Raw genomic sequence first — 14,233 nt, 5'->3', positions numbered from 1 at the left:
GGAGGGGCTGAAAGGGAGGTTCCCAGGCTGTGGGCAGGTCCCGGGCAGTAGGGTGGCGCCTGGAACTGGAAGGAGGTGCCAGCACCTGGGCTGGCTCCAACTCACAAGGTCATCCACGGCTCCATCTGACCTTGAGATTAATCCCCAGCCCAGCCGCCATCAGCACCCACACACCCGGCCCCCTTTCCTTCTCTCCCGCACACGTTAATTGTTCCATCGTTGATTCAATCTCCCATTCTGCAAGGAGGAAATTGCCCACTTAGCCATTTTCATCCTGGGATTTTTCTTTTTCTTTTTTTTAAATTAGGCCCCTTTGGCCTCATAGGGCCCCATGAGGGGGAAGCCACTTTGGCCTTTGCCTGAAGAGACTGTGGGAAGTCGAGGGAGAACCAGGGAAGGCCCCCAGAGACCCTGTCCTCCCTCCCTCCCAGAAACCCAGGGCTCAAAAAGCTCCGCCTTCACCCCTCTCTGCCCCAAGCCCATTTCCCCTTCCTGGGTGAGGTCACAAGGTCCCAGGATCTTGGAGCAGAGGCCCCAGGAACTATTGTGCAGTGAGGGAGCTTTAGCCCAGAGAGAGAAAAGGGTTAGTGGGGGCCTGACTGCCTGATGGTGCCGGAGCAGAACCCACGCCCTGGGCACCACCCAGCGTCCTGTGCTCCCACCTCCTCCCAAACTGGTTTACACGGTCCCTCTTTCCTCAAACCCATAGAAGGATGTAGCCCCTCACTTCCTAGGGAGCCTGTCCTGCTGGAGACACTAAGTCAGAGGGCAGAGGGCCTTGTCCGCACAGATCGGGCAGCCCACCTATGGAGGGGAAAGAACTGGGGGTGGGAACAGGAGAAATATGCCCCCCATCCCCGGCCAGGAGTAGCCTGGACCCACAGTGCCCAAGAGCAGCAGTTAGGAGCAGTAGACTTGGTTTACAAGCAACGGGGTCTCCCACATCACCCGGGTCAGCGGTCTCAGGCCACAGCTGGAGGTGTGAGACCAGCAGGGCTATGGCGCCACCTTGTGGCCGCGAGGAGGGACAAGGCCCCCCCCCCCCCCCCCCCCCCCCCCCCCCGGCAGCTCCCGAGCCACCTAAGTAAGGCTAGATCTCCAGCTTCCCATGGGGCAGGGCTGGGGAGTTGGGGAAAACTAGGTGATGGACTCAGTCCCTCCTGCCTGTATCCCCCTTCCCTGATCCCCATGGGGGCATTTGAACTCTGAATCCAGAAAGGAGCCCACTGGGTTGAATCCTCCCATCTCTGTTGTCCCCAGACCCCCCTCCAAAGAGACAGGACAAACAGGTACAAAGCACAGTGTTTACTAAAGGCACAAAGTGGGGAGACTGGAGGGGAGCTGCTCTTCCAGCAGTGACCCCACTCTAACTTGAACCCAGCGCCTTCTCTTCTGGCCACCCCCGCCCTCACACCACTTGGTGGAGAGCTGTTAGCACCAAAGGGGGGTGCGGGGAGTGCCAGGCTGGAGGACGGGCTTGTTGCCATCAGAGTCCAGAAAGGCAGGCCTGGGCACCCCCTGGACCAGTCACTGCCTCCAAGAAGGAACCTCTGGACCCCTGGTTCCAACGAGTCCTCCTTCATCGGTGGGGGGACCAGGCTCAGAAGGTAAGACCTCGTCTTACCTCCAGCACACCCTGTATCCTCCCTCACCCTCATGATTTCACCTCCGGGAGCCGGGCTGAAGGCCTATTTCTGCCCAGCCCCATCAAGAGGGCTGCCCCTGGGTGGGGGGCTTCCGACCCCACGTACTGCCAAGGGCACTAAGCCCAAACAGGGGGCCGACAGGGCGGAGTGAGGCAGGGCAGGGGCTACTTCACACACAAATACAGGCTGGAGGGTGGGAGGGAGGTGGCCCTGGCTCTCCCACCCCCCAGGCCCACCCCCGTGGCCCAGGTCACAGCACGTCGCCCTCCTCCATGCTGAAGCTGCTCCTGCGGCTGCTGGCTTTGGAGGCCTCGGGGGACATGGTGGAGAAGAGGGGGTCGGAGGCCAGTGGTAGCAGTGAGTCGTCCAGGAGCATGAGGTCCAGATCCTTCTTGGACAGGTTGGGGAACGGGGAGCCATGCTCTGGCCCCAGAGGTTCGGGGTAGCCCGGGGGCCCTTCGTTGCCCCCGCCCCCAAAGCTCAGGCTGTGGCTGAAGTCCAGGTGGTGGAATGGGGACGGTGGCTGGGCTGGCTGGGCTGGCGGGGGCAGCTGGGCCTGGGGGGGCAGAGCCGGCAGTGGCTCAGGGTCGGGGACCTCGGCCCCCAGCAGCAGGGCCTCCCCCGGACCCTCCTCGCTGGGTAGCTCCTGCTTCACCACCTGCTGGGCCAGCTCAGCCATGTTCATGCCCGAGGGTGAGGTGGTGGGGAGGCCGTGCACTCGAGCCTGCATCTCCAGCTCCTGCAGGTGCGGCAGACAGAGGCTGGAGGCACACACCCGTGGGCACCCGTTGCCCGCCCCCCACCTCCGCTGCAGCCCTTGCCCCTCCCTTTGTGGCACCCAAGACCACAAAATGTCTCAGCTGGGAGGAAGCACAGGGTAGCTCTAGAGTCTAGACCAGTGTTTTTTCAAACTACAAGTCGCAACTCATGAGTGGGTTGGGAAACCACTACACTGAGCCTTAGACCAGCTCCCTACTTTTTTAATTGAAATAGACTTGCCTAGATTAGACTAGACGAGAAACTGTCAGAATGCACTTCATCTATTAAGGATGAGGGTTCTTTCATGAAGCTTTGATTTTTCACTTTGAGTATGGCTATGTGTGCCGGACTGTAATGTGAATTGTATTATCTACCATAAGAAATAGAAGGATTTTAAGCTGTAGTCCAGCTGCCCTTTGTATATAGGTGACCAGCCTCAGGTCCAAAGAGGACAAGAGGCCTTCAACACAGAGCCAGGACTAGGCAGCTCTAGGTGGTAGGATGGACTCTCCCAAGCCTTTGTTCTTTCTCTTGTCCCCTGTGGTGATTCTTAGCATTACCCACCATAAAGTCCCAGCTCTCTGCCTCCCACAGGGGTAGGTTTGCTCTTTCCTGCCCCCTTGACGTTAGGTATAGGCATGTGCTTGCACTGATGGAGGAAATGTGAGCAGAAGGGACAAGTGTCACCCTAAGGGTGACACATGGCTTTAAGAGCCAGCTCTAGATGTGCCTGTCCGTCAGCTTGGGTCCCAGAATGAGGGTCTCACGGAACAGGCCCTCCAACTGACATCTGTTGCTTAAAGATGCTGGGGATTGTTTGTTACCAAGCTATAACATCCTGACTGATACGTCCTCCCTCCTCATGGGCATCATCCCCATGTCTCCAACTTCAGAAGTATAAGCACTGCCCCTGGGGTCAGGACTCAGGCCAGGGGTCAGGAGTCAGAGCTACCCAAGAAGTCCAAGTTCAGGGGCCAGACCTGGATGCGGAGCCAGAGCTGCTTGTTGGTCATCTCCAGGCGCCGAGAGTGGTTCTCCAGCTCCCGGGACTTCTGCAGGTCCTTCTGCATCCTCCGGATGTAATCAACAGAGGCCTTGAGGATGGTGCCCTTGTTCCAGCGCACATCCCTGTAGGCCAGGCAGAATCAGAGGTGCATGCTCAGGGGAGGGGGCAAGTATTTGCCAGGAGCTTAGTGGGTGGAAGTAAAACCCTGTTCGGAGCTTATGTCGCCTCTCCCAACTTTGCCCCAAATCCCAGATCCAGCCAACCCCTACTTATGAAGGAGGCTGATCTCCATCTGCACAGAACGGGCCTTCGCAGGTAACTGTGGTGCTACCACCCACGTCACTAATCCCAGGAACCAAGCAATTTGAAGCAGCCTCCTTCCCCAGGCCTCCCATTCCTGCCACCAAAACCCACACCCACAGTCATCCTTGACTCTCACTACTCCTGTCCCTGGACCACCTCTGCACCAGTCCTGTGGCCTTGCCAAACTTTCCCAGCATGACTCCAGCATGACTCCTCCTTCAGGAAGTACCCCTGACCCCACCCTCACTTCTGGGACGTCTGCTCCTCTGTCTTGAGCCTTCCTTATTTGGGGGAGGGAGGAATCTTCTTTCCCAAATAGATGATAAGCTCTTTGAGGCAGCAACCAAGGGATTCTCTTCCCATCCCTTCCCCCTGGCGACCAGCAGGTAATACCTGTGAGCTGCTGCCCTCCCTTCCCTTCCTCCAGGAAACCCACTCACAAGTCGTTGGCCTTGGGGATCAGCATTCCCAGCTCCTTGATGCGGTCATTGATGTTGAACCTCCGTCTCCTTTCAACTAAAAGTAACAAATTCCAGGAGGGGCCATTAGGGGGATGAGGACCCCACCTGGGACGAAGGGTCCAGCCCAAGCAGGGATGCCTTAGTCCTTCTGGGAAGGAATGGGTGACCAACCAAATGGGATTTCTATGGGGGTGAGGGGGTCGGGGACAGGTCGGACACAGCTAAGGGGGTCAGGCTGTAGCGGGCGAAGCTGCCTGGGGAAGACTCTCTCTCTCCACTGCCCAGAACTCCTTCCCAGACTCCACGTCCTAAAGAAAACAATCTGATAAACTCATTCCCTCTGAAGTGCTGGGAATTTCATGAATATCTCTTCCCTGGAGCGCCTCTCCCACCCCTTCCTAGAAAGGGCTGACGGGACGAGGGCTGTGCTGAACCCAGTCACACCAAAGCCAGGATTTTAAAGCCTTGGGTAGGGAATCCTTCCTAGAAGCTGTGCAGGTCAGAGAGTGGCTTTTGAGCCAGCCCAGGTGAGGGGAGGAAGAGGGGCTGGGGAGACTCACTGAGGTTGTGATTGTCTTTCTTCTGTCGCTCCTTGGCCAGGGCCCGGCTCTCAGCATCTGGAGAACAGGAGAGGAGAGAGGAGCTGGGAGGGGAAGGGAAGCGGCAGGACTCGGGAGCTGGGGCGCAGGGAAGCAGCGGGCTGGTACCTGTAAGCTCTCGCTTCTGGGTCAGGTCGGCTGGGCAGGAGCTGCTGGTGACGCCCACCAGGGAGGTGGTGACCTGGGGGTCTCCACTGTACACATTTAGGTGACTGCTGGACAGGGGCAGCTGCAGGGTGAGGTGGGGAAGGGTACCCGATGAGCAGCCCCCTGTCTTCGGGGGGCTCTCCCCAGGGCCCATCGTCCCAGGATTCCCCGGGACACTGGGGGAGGCTGTGCTGGGGTCACCCAGGGCAGAGTCCAGAGCTGAATAAGAGGCAGCCCCTGCCCTCAAGGAGCAACCAGCCAGCGCTGGGAAGCAGCTGGAGAGAGAGGAGATAGTGGGTGAGAGGATTTCCCCCAGGGCCTTTGGAAGTCAAGGGGAGGGGCACCTAATCTATTCTGGAGTATCTGGAAGGTTTCCAGAGGGCGTGGTGAGGAAGGGCACTATGGGCTGGGGGATGGCTGAGCAGGGAAGCAGCCTGGACACAGCATGAGGTCACAAGCACCTCAAGCCGAAGGAGCGCAGTGGTGGCGGGGGAGTGGGGGGAGATCCTGCCGGATGCCGGAGGGCAGGTTCCACTTGCAGAGACCCTGGGACTTGGTGATGAGCAGCCATTGGGGGTTTAAACGGGCCCCACAGGGACAGGTTTGAGCTCTGGAAAGATCTTCCCAATTCCTGCCACACATTCATGCAGAGCAAATCACAGGCCCAGAACCCTGCAGGGTACCCTGGCCCCCACTAAAGGGGCCAGACGCTGTGCCCCCCTCCCTGGCCTCCCAGCCCCCGATGCCCGTGCTGGCAGCAGGCTTCCGATCCACTGGCCCCTGCCAACTCCTCATGAGCCCCTGGGCACGGTCACCAGGCAGCGGGGATTGAGGACTGACTCCTTGACTTCCCCCAGCAGCATGGGCTGGGGCCCAAGGGGCAGGAGTGAGCAGCTAAGGTTCAGGGATCTCCAAAAAAAAGGGAAGGGGACGCCTGCAATTCCACCTGCTCAGTGTAAGTACCTGTCCCCCTTGTGCAGAGCTAGCCCCCAATTTCTTGCCTTATCTAATTTTCCCACCAGCCCGTGGGTAGAAGGCATCATCCCCAGGGGCTCAGAACACTTAAGGGACTTCCCAGAGTCACAGCCAAAGCCAGAATCGAGGCCTCTTGATTCCAAGCCTGACCCCTTCCCACCTGCCCTGTCACCTCTGCCCAGGAAGCCCAGAGAGCATTAACGCTGCCAGGAGGCTGCCAGAGGGAGGGAACCGAACCAGCCTGAAACCACTTGCCCCTCGGAGTGAGGGACACAGGCCTGTGCTTTCTGGGTCCTGGGCTTGGTAGAAGAGGGGGCCCCATATCTCAGAGAAACTCATCAGCTCCAGGCCTTCCTGGGGCCACACTGCTCCCCTGAGTACCAGTGCCTCCCGCCCCACCTCCGACCCAGGAAGCCTTCCCCAGCCACCTCTCCCCACAAGCCCCACCACGCACGCAGGCTAAGGCGCACTCTCTGGATTCACAGCTCTGCGGGACCCTGGGCCCTTGTCACATGATTTGATGGAGGTGACTCTCATCTCTGTAGGAGATATTCTAGTTCTCTCCAGGCTCACAGCCGCTGTAGGGCCACTGCCCCTCCCTCTGACACACCCACCCCACCCTGGCCAGCAATACCGTATTGGGAATCTGAGTTTCGGGATTGATGAAGCCCAGGACATCGTCCAGACACATAATGTTGTCGATGACATCAAACTGAAAGGGAAAAAATAGTCCATATTGTGGGGTGCCTACTCGGAGAAAGGCAGGGGAAAGGGGGCACTGGGACAGCCACTGACCTGAAGGGACCTTGGTGCCCACCTCACCCCATCTGCTCACCTGGGGGGAAGGAAACAGACCCAGAGAGAGGATGAGCTGTCCAGGTCCCACAGGCCCCAAGGCCCAGGCCAGGGCTCTTCCCAAGGAGCCAAGTTGGCCAGGCAGATGGCTTTATATACCTTCTGTCAGGACATGGCTTTGCAAGTGTGCTAGGCATTCCTGTATGAGTCTCCTGTTTCTCCCTAGCAGAGGTTTCCAAAGTAGGGGTGTTTCTCCTGGGAGACTGGGTCTCCCTGAGGGCGGGGCCGTGTCTCCCCTCAGATGGGGGGTCCCCGAGGGCGGGGCCGTGTCTCTCCCCAGACCTGGGCTCCCTGAGGGCAGTATCTTGCCTCTGCCATTAGACTAGGAGTCCCAGGAGCACAGCACGTGGCCCCAGCTCTGCTGGTGGCAGGCACCGGCCAGCTCCTCACTCACCTCCCGCTCAGGGTTGGAGCCGATGTGCAGCATGGCCATGGGGCTGTTGGGAGCACTGTTGCCGGCTGAGGACGACAGCACGTGTCCGGCCCGCACGCCCGGGGAGGCGGCTGGCAGGGGCTTTGGGGAGCCCTGAGCAGGGCTGATGTGGGCAGCAAACTTGTTCCCGTAGGTCTCAGACAGGTACTCCCGCACCTTCTGGTCCCGGGACTGCTGCAGGTGGTAGGAGGTGGGGTTCTCCAGGTAGGACTGCACCTGGAGCCGGGAGGAGGTAAAGGGCTCAGGGCGGGGGCTCCAAGGACCGGGGCGAAGGGACAGGGTGGAGCAGGCCTTACCTTCAGCACCTCCCCGGGCACGGGTGGCGGAGACTGGAAGTGGACGGGGGTGTTGATGGCGGGGGTGGGCGGCGCCCCCAGCTGCTGCTGCTGCATGTAATGCACGACGGCCTGCTGCTGCATGCGCTCCCGCTGCTCCTCCTGCTGCGCCTGCTCCCGCATGAGCTGCATGCGGAGCCCGATGCGCGACGCCATGGTGGCCGCTGGCTCCCTGCGGACGGGAGGGGGCGGTGCTGTGAGGCACGGTCCCCTTCAACGTGCATGGGGTCTTGGGACTTCCCTGGTGGTCCGGTGGCTAGGACTCTGTGCTTCCACTGCAGGGGGCCCGGGTTCCATCCCTGGTCAGGGAATTAAGATCCCCCAAGCCACGCCGTGCAGCCCAAAACAAACAAAAAACGTAACAAAGTGCACGGGGTCTTGGGGAAGGGGCCAGGACAAGGGCAACCGCATTTTACAGGAGAGGGGGAGGGGTTTGCCCAAGGTCACCAAGCAAGTGGGTGACAGAGACTCAAACCCAAGTCTGCTGGTTCTTGGGCCAGAGATGGAGACTCCCTCCAGGTCAGCCTCCCAGACTTGAAGTCAACCTTGACTCCTTTCTCTGTCTCATGCCACCTGGTGAGCCTCCAGATCGGGCCTCAAATACACCCTCCTCTGCCGCTGCCTCGCTGCCCCAGTGTGAGCCCAGCCTCTGCTATGCCTCACCTGGCTTCCTGAAGGCGCCTCCTAGCGCCAGACTCCCTCCTGCTTGCCCCATGACATTCTACTTGCAACTCAGTAATTAGAGGGGTGCTGTTAAAACCAAAGTTAGGGGCTTCCCTGGTGGCGCAGTGGTTGAGAGTGTGCCTGCCCAGTGAGAGACCCGCGTACCACACACACACAAAAAAAAAACAAAACCAAAGTTAGATCCTCTCCCTCCTTCGGCTCAGAACTCTCCATGGCTCCTGTTTCACTCAGTGTAAAAACCAAAGTCCTTACCATAAAAAGCCCTCTATGATCTGTCCCCACCTCATGATCCCTGTGACCCCATTATCTCTTACTCTCCTCCTTGTTCCATCTGCTCCAGCCACACCCAATCCCTCAGACATACCAGGCACGTTTCCTACCTCAGGGCCTTTGCACCTGCGCGTCCCTCCGCCTGAGGTGCCCATCCCCCAGACACCACCATGGCTCATTCCTTCACCTCCACCACTCAAGTGGGTCACCTCCTTACAGAGACCTTCCATGACTACCCTATTTAAAACTGCAAACCCCCCCACCAGCCCGCCCCCCACTTTATGCTCCTTCCCTGTTTTGTTTCTCCATGTCACTTACCACCATCTTAAATATTACACATTTTTGCTTAGTTATTTCAATTCATTCTCTATCTCTTTGTCAACAGGAATGCAAACTCCCCTGAGGGCAGGCATTTTGTCTGTCTTGCTCACGGCTGTGCCTCAGGCTTCTATGAACATGTGCAGAGAACGGTTACTATTTATGAAGCAGCATTGGCCATACAGCAGCGAGCCAGCTGCAGTCCCTGAGCTCCTGGCATCTACAGGCCAGTAAATGAGAAAGGCAAGTCCTCAGGCCACTGTAACCCTGAGCAGGGAGGGCCACTACAGGGTACCTGGTCCTCCCAGGGCTCAGAGAGAGCTTTCCACCACCCAGCACATCAGCCCTGATCTTCGAAGGGTCTCAGGAGGACAGGGGACTAAGGCCTATTTGGGAAGGGGGCAGGACAGGACAGAATGAGTCTTGCAGCTGGTCGCACTCTGTCCCTAGCTCACTGAGTGACCCTGGGCACATCCCTCCCCCTCTCTGAGCCTCCATCTCCCCATCCACAAGATGAAAATGTTGGACTGGGTGATTTCTAAGGTCCTTCCCAGCTGGGATGGGCTGAGACTCTCTGAGAGGTGCAGGGGCCCTGGGGGTGACCAGATGCCATAAGGTCCTGACAGGGGCTGCAGGGTCCCCTCTCAGCGATATTGCAAGAGGCAGTACAACTTTGTAGTTGAGCAAGTGCTACAAACAGGGCTTGAATCTCAGTTCTGCCACTTCTTTGCTGTGTGACCTTGGGCAAGTCACTTAACTTCTCTGAGCCTCAGTTACCTGACCTGTAAAGAGTTTCAGAAGATTGGTGAGAGCGTTAAATGAAAATAATGTGTCTTCAACAGTGTACAGCACTTGGTAGGCTGAGCGGGTGAGTGGTGGACCAGCACAAGATTGGAGGGTCAGCCACAGCGTAGACCAGACGCCAGAGCTGTGCCCAAGGTCCTAAGAATGAGACCAGACCTCTGGGGGTGGCAAAGGAAAGCAGCACAGGCTGACATGTTCTGCCTAATGCCAGACATCAGACTAAGTCAGCATTAGCGGAAGGTACTGGCATATATTCAGTGAAAATCACCGGATCATGGAAATAATAATAATTTGCATCTATCTGAGCATTTACTGTGTGCTGGGCACTGTTCCAAGCACTTTAACCTCAAACAGCCCCATCTGGTAGCTTTGGTTATTATTCTCCTTCTACAGAAAAGGAGAAACAGAAGCACAGGGAGGTTAGGTCTCGGGCAGCAGGGACAGTGCTGGGACCCAATCCCACATTCTGGCTCCCCGGCTCATGGTGGGTGAGGGTGAAGGGTCTTGAGACCATCATGTCTCCATTTAGAGCTGGGAAGGCATTTGTCCCAGGTTGCACATCTGGTTGACCCAGGGCCGCCCAAGCCACCTGACACCCGAGCCAGGGCTGCTCCTAATCACCCTGCATCCTGCCCTACAAAGTGGAGCAGCGCTACCCAGCTGGAGGGCTGAGTACTCAGCGGCCCTAAGCTTACCTCCCTTCCTCCCTTCTCTGTCCCCGTAGGCCAGGAATTTGTGACGAGGCTGCCTCAGCCCCAGGGGTCTCTCTGCCCAGCTCCCTATGGACAGTTCCGAAGGAGAAAGGAGCAGACACACCCTTTCCCCCCCCTCCTCTGTCCTGTAGCAGGGACACATCTGCAGCCTCCATCTCTGTCCTGTGCTCCTACAGAGGGGTAGCCTGTCTTTGCCCGCACTGCAGCCCTGCAGACCTCACAGGCTCTGACCCCAGCCCAGCTCACTCCCCTCGCAGCTGCACCCCCTGCCCGCTCACAAATGCAGCGAGCCCCTCCCCCTCAGGAACAATCTAACTTCAGTTGGCCCATGGGGGCAGGGGTGGGGTGAGGGTGCAGACACCGAGCCTGGCAGTGCCAGCCGGCACGGGGAGGACTGAGGGAGAACGAGCCCCTTGTTTCTCTCACAAAGGGCTGGGCGCCCATCCTGGGCTGGGCGAGAACATGGGCTCAAGCCTGCTCAGCCTCTCACTGCCTGCGCCAGCCTCAGTTTGCTCATTTGTAAAATGGACGCAGGAATCCCTGCCCCACCACCCAGCTGGGGTCTGTGAGAGCCTCCTGGGGGAGGATATTGAATTATGAACCTCAGCTGTCTGTGTATCAAAGAGTGTCAGAAGCCTTAGCCTGTCCCCGGTCCTCTGACAGAAGGTGACTCTCCCACCCCCAATCCTGTTGTCAAAGTTTTCACCCCCCTCGCAGAGCTGCTGCTACCTGCAGAGTCCCAGCCCCCTGCCCTGGCTCCCAGCCTGGGTTGCTCTAAGCGTGGCCAGGTGGGATGGGTGTGGGGTTAAGGGCGGGAGTTGAGGGGTGAGGGGATCCAAGGGCGGATGGGGTGGTCCAAGAGAGACCCTGGGGGTGCTAACACCCCCCCAACCCCCAAGCGCTCCTGCTCACTCAAAGCCTAAGGGCCACTCGCAGCCTCCCCCAGTGCCCAGTCTGGTCAGGAAGGGCTGAGAGGAGGAACACGGGAGATCTAAAATGCCCCAGACCCTCCCCACTGTCTGACGTCAGACCCACCAGGCCTGGAAAGGGTCCGCCGTGCATGTACTCGGTAACACCAGGAACTCGAGTGCCCACTACGATGCAGACCCTGGGGCTAGGGTGTTTCCCTGAAGAACCTTCGCCCCTGTCCCCTCCTCCTGAGGGGACCAGGGGGTCTGATGCTCCAGAGAATTCCTGCCCCTGCCCAGTAGCATGGAAAACATAGCAGGGGCTTAAGTTGCAGCCGAGGCAATGAGAGCTGCCCCCATCTGCACCCTCAGAGTCCACAGGTCGCCTCTGCTGAGGTTCCCCCAGAACCTCCCACCTGCCTCTACCTTCCCTAAGCTGTGTCGGGGTTCTAGTTTAGTTGTGACCAAAATGGACTTCATAGTCAACAGAGGTGGCCGAAGTGCCTGCTCTGCCCATATTGGCTGGGTGACTTTGGGAAAGCCACTTAACCTCTCTGTGCCTTGGTTTCCTCCCCAGTAAAATGGAGCCAATAATGGCACCTGCCTCTTGGGGTCGTTGTGAGGATTCAAGGAGACACAGCGAGTGTGCAGAACGCACCTAACAGAACAGCCCTTAGGCGTTGATAACGGGTGGCTCCTGGCTCCCCTCCGAAGCTGTGCCCTCCTCTGGTCAGGGGCCTGAGGTGGTTTCACACCAGCCTCCGTCGTCAGTCATTTACGCCTTAGTATGAACAGGCTGGTCAGAACCTTTTCCAAGGGAAGATGTGGACAGAGGGAGGGGAACGATGGGGAGAAATCAGTGGACTCCATGAGGAGACGCAAGGAGAAAGAGGGTCCCAGAACAGAAAGGTCTCAGATATAGGAAAGAAGATCTCAGAGATACAGCACTGAGTGGACAAATCAAACTGCAGAATAAAATGTACAGCCGGAGCGCACTTAGGCAGGAAATGAGTAAATGTGTAGAAAAGACTAGAAGAATCAAGATGCTCTTTGAATCCTTGCCATGGGTCAGGGCTGGGCTGGGTGCTTTTCAACTATTAACTCATCTGTTCCTCACAACAACCCCAAGCAGTGACGACTATTATTGCCTTCAATTTTCAGGGAGAAACTGAGGCACGGAGAGGTGAAGTCACTGGCCCTAATTTACACAGCTGGTAAGTAGCAGGAGGGCAATTTGAACCAGGCAGCCTGGTTCACAGCCCCCACGTTTTATCCACTCATCCGGGCACCCCCAACACCCAAACTGTTCACTGTGTTACCTCTGGGGAGAGGCAGTAGAGCGGGGAGGGGAAAAGAGGGGTTTTTATAGTTTCTCATTCCACTTTCGAAGACTTAATCCTAGGATGTGAAGATGCGTTACTTGTGTGATTCTTTTAAAACAAGGGAAAAGGAAGTAGGGCAGCTTCTAGGGGTTTGTGAGGGGCCCAACCTGCTTCCAATCATGTCCAAAGTTGGGTCCCCCCAGCTCCACCTGGAGTCTGGCCCGAGCCCTGCCCTGCTCAGCATGATGGTTGTGAGGCCAGCTGAGGACCCCCGGTGAGGATACCGAGTGGCCTCTGGAGGCAGAGGCCAGGGTCAGAAGCCACATGCCAGCTGGAGCTGGAGGGCCAGGACCCAGGGCCTAACTCAGTTTCCACTACAGCCCTGACACAAGCCTTCGGAGGGGACATGATTTTCATGGAGGGCCCCCCAAAAAGCCCTGAGCCGAGGCACCTCCCTTCAATTAATTGTGGGGCCTGAACTGCCCTGGGGATTTTTCTGCCTTCCAGATGATCCTTTAAAAATACGAGCAGAGGGCTTCCCTGGTGGCGCAGTGGTTCGTGACCCGGTCCGGGAAGATCCCACATGCCGCGGAGCGGCTGGGCCCGTGAGCCATGGCCGCTGAGCCTGCGCGTCCGGAGCCTGTGCTCCGCAACGGGAGAGGCCACAACAGTGAGAGGCCCGCGTACCGCAAAAAAAAAAAAAAATACGAGCAGGAAGCAGAAAATACATAGTCGCCGCCATGGGCCAGCAACTCCCTTCCTAAGTACCTGCCCAGCAGAAAAGCATCCGTGTGGGCACCAGAGGACACGGACCGGAAAGTTCACGGCAGCGCTATACATAGTGGCCAAAACTGGACACCGCCCAAACGTCCATCAGCAGGAAGATGGATAAAGAAGTTGTGGTACCTCCATGCCCTGGAACGCTGCTCAGTGATGGAAGTGAACCAACTACTGCTACACACAACTCAGATGACTCCTGCAGACATAATAGCAAACAAAAGAAGGCAAACACGCACACAGCACGGTCGATGTACAGACGGTTCAAAAACGGGGGAAACGAATCTTGCGTGTTAGGAGTTAGGATCCTGGTTACTCTTGCAGGGGGAGTGACAGGGAGGTGGCACAGGACAGCCTGGGGTGGGTGTGGGGACTAGGAATGTTCTGTAATTTGATGCCGGGGTTGGCGACACGGGAGTGTCCAGTTTATGAAAATACATCCAGATGCTCACTCAATAGTTTGTACACTTTCCTGTAGGTGTGTCCTACTTTCGCTAAAATTGTACGTAAGAATGAGGGCAGACCTTAAAGAATGTAAAAGAAAAGTTGAATGAATTACCCTCTCCCCTCCCCCACCCAAGTGTGGCTATGACTTTAAAATGCCTTTGGTACCAGGCAGCTTCAATGCAACTGCCGGAATGTAGCTTGGTACATCCTCTTTGGAAGAGCAGTTTGGCAATATGTATCAAAGCCTGAAAAAATATCCACTAGCCTGAGGAAGAAATCTCAAATGCAGAAAAGGCTTTTATGCATAAAGATGCCCATCACACTATATAGCGAAAAATAAAAAATAATCTCAATGTCCAGCAATAGGACGGTTAAATTATGTTGTGTTCAGGAATTCCCTGACCATCCGGTGGTTAGGACTCTGCGCTCCCACTGCTGAGGGCTCAGGTTCAATTCCTGGTTGGGGAACTA

The 14,233-nt window shown here is 57.3% G+C and overlaps 1 protein-coding gene across 3 annotated transcripts in view; it reads right to left on the bottom strand.

Annotated features, from left to right (window-relative positions):
• Nucleotides 1-1,290: 1,290 nt before the first annotated feature.
• TFEB (transcription factor EB) overlaps nt 1,291-14,233 on the bottom strand; it is a 47,972-nt gene continuing 35,029 nt past the window's right edge. For 2 of the 3 annotated variants that reach the window (XM_022581877.2, XM_022581875.2), the window contains 8 exons: nt 7,481-7,691; nt 7,146-7,400; nt 6,531-6,608; nt 4,883-5,003; nt 4,736-4,792; nt 4,155-4,230; nt 3,386-3,533; nt 1,291-2,385 (listed from right to left, as the gene is read on the bottom strand). In XM_022581877.2, the coding sequence (XP_022437585.1) occupies nt 1,897-2,385; nt 3,386-3,533; nt 4,155-4,230; nt 4,736-4,792; nt 4,883-5,003; nt 6,531-6,608; nt 7,146-7,400; nt 7,481-7,675 (1,419 nt within the window). In that variant the 5' untranslated portion in view covers nt 7,676-7,691 and the 3' untranslated portion in view covers nt 1,291-1,896. Of the gene's footprint in view, nt 2,386-3,385; nt 3,534-4,154; nt 4,231-4,735; nt 4,793-4,882; nt 5,197-6,530; nt 6,609-7,145; nt 7,401-7,480; nt 7,692-14,233 lie in introns of those variants that run through there. The other variant, XM_089918759.1, reaches the window with a different exon arrangement.

The sequence above is a fragment of the Delphinapterus leucas genome, chromosome 10 (assembly GCF_059928025.1).
Source record: "Delphinapterus leucas isolate spDelLeu-1000000601 "Yukka" chromosome 10, BTC_Dleu_Yukka2, whole genome shotgun sequence".
Classification (NCBI taxonomy): Eukaryota; Metazoa; Chordata; class Mammalia; order Artiodactyla; family Monodontidae; genus Delphinapterus; species Delphinapterus leucas.
This window is presented reverse-complemented; position numbering and strand designations above follow the sequence as displayed.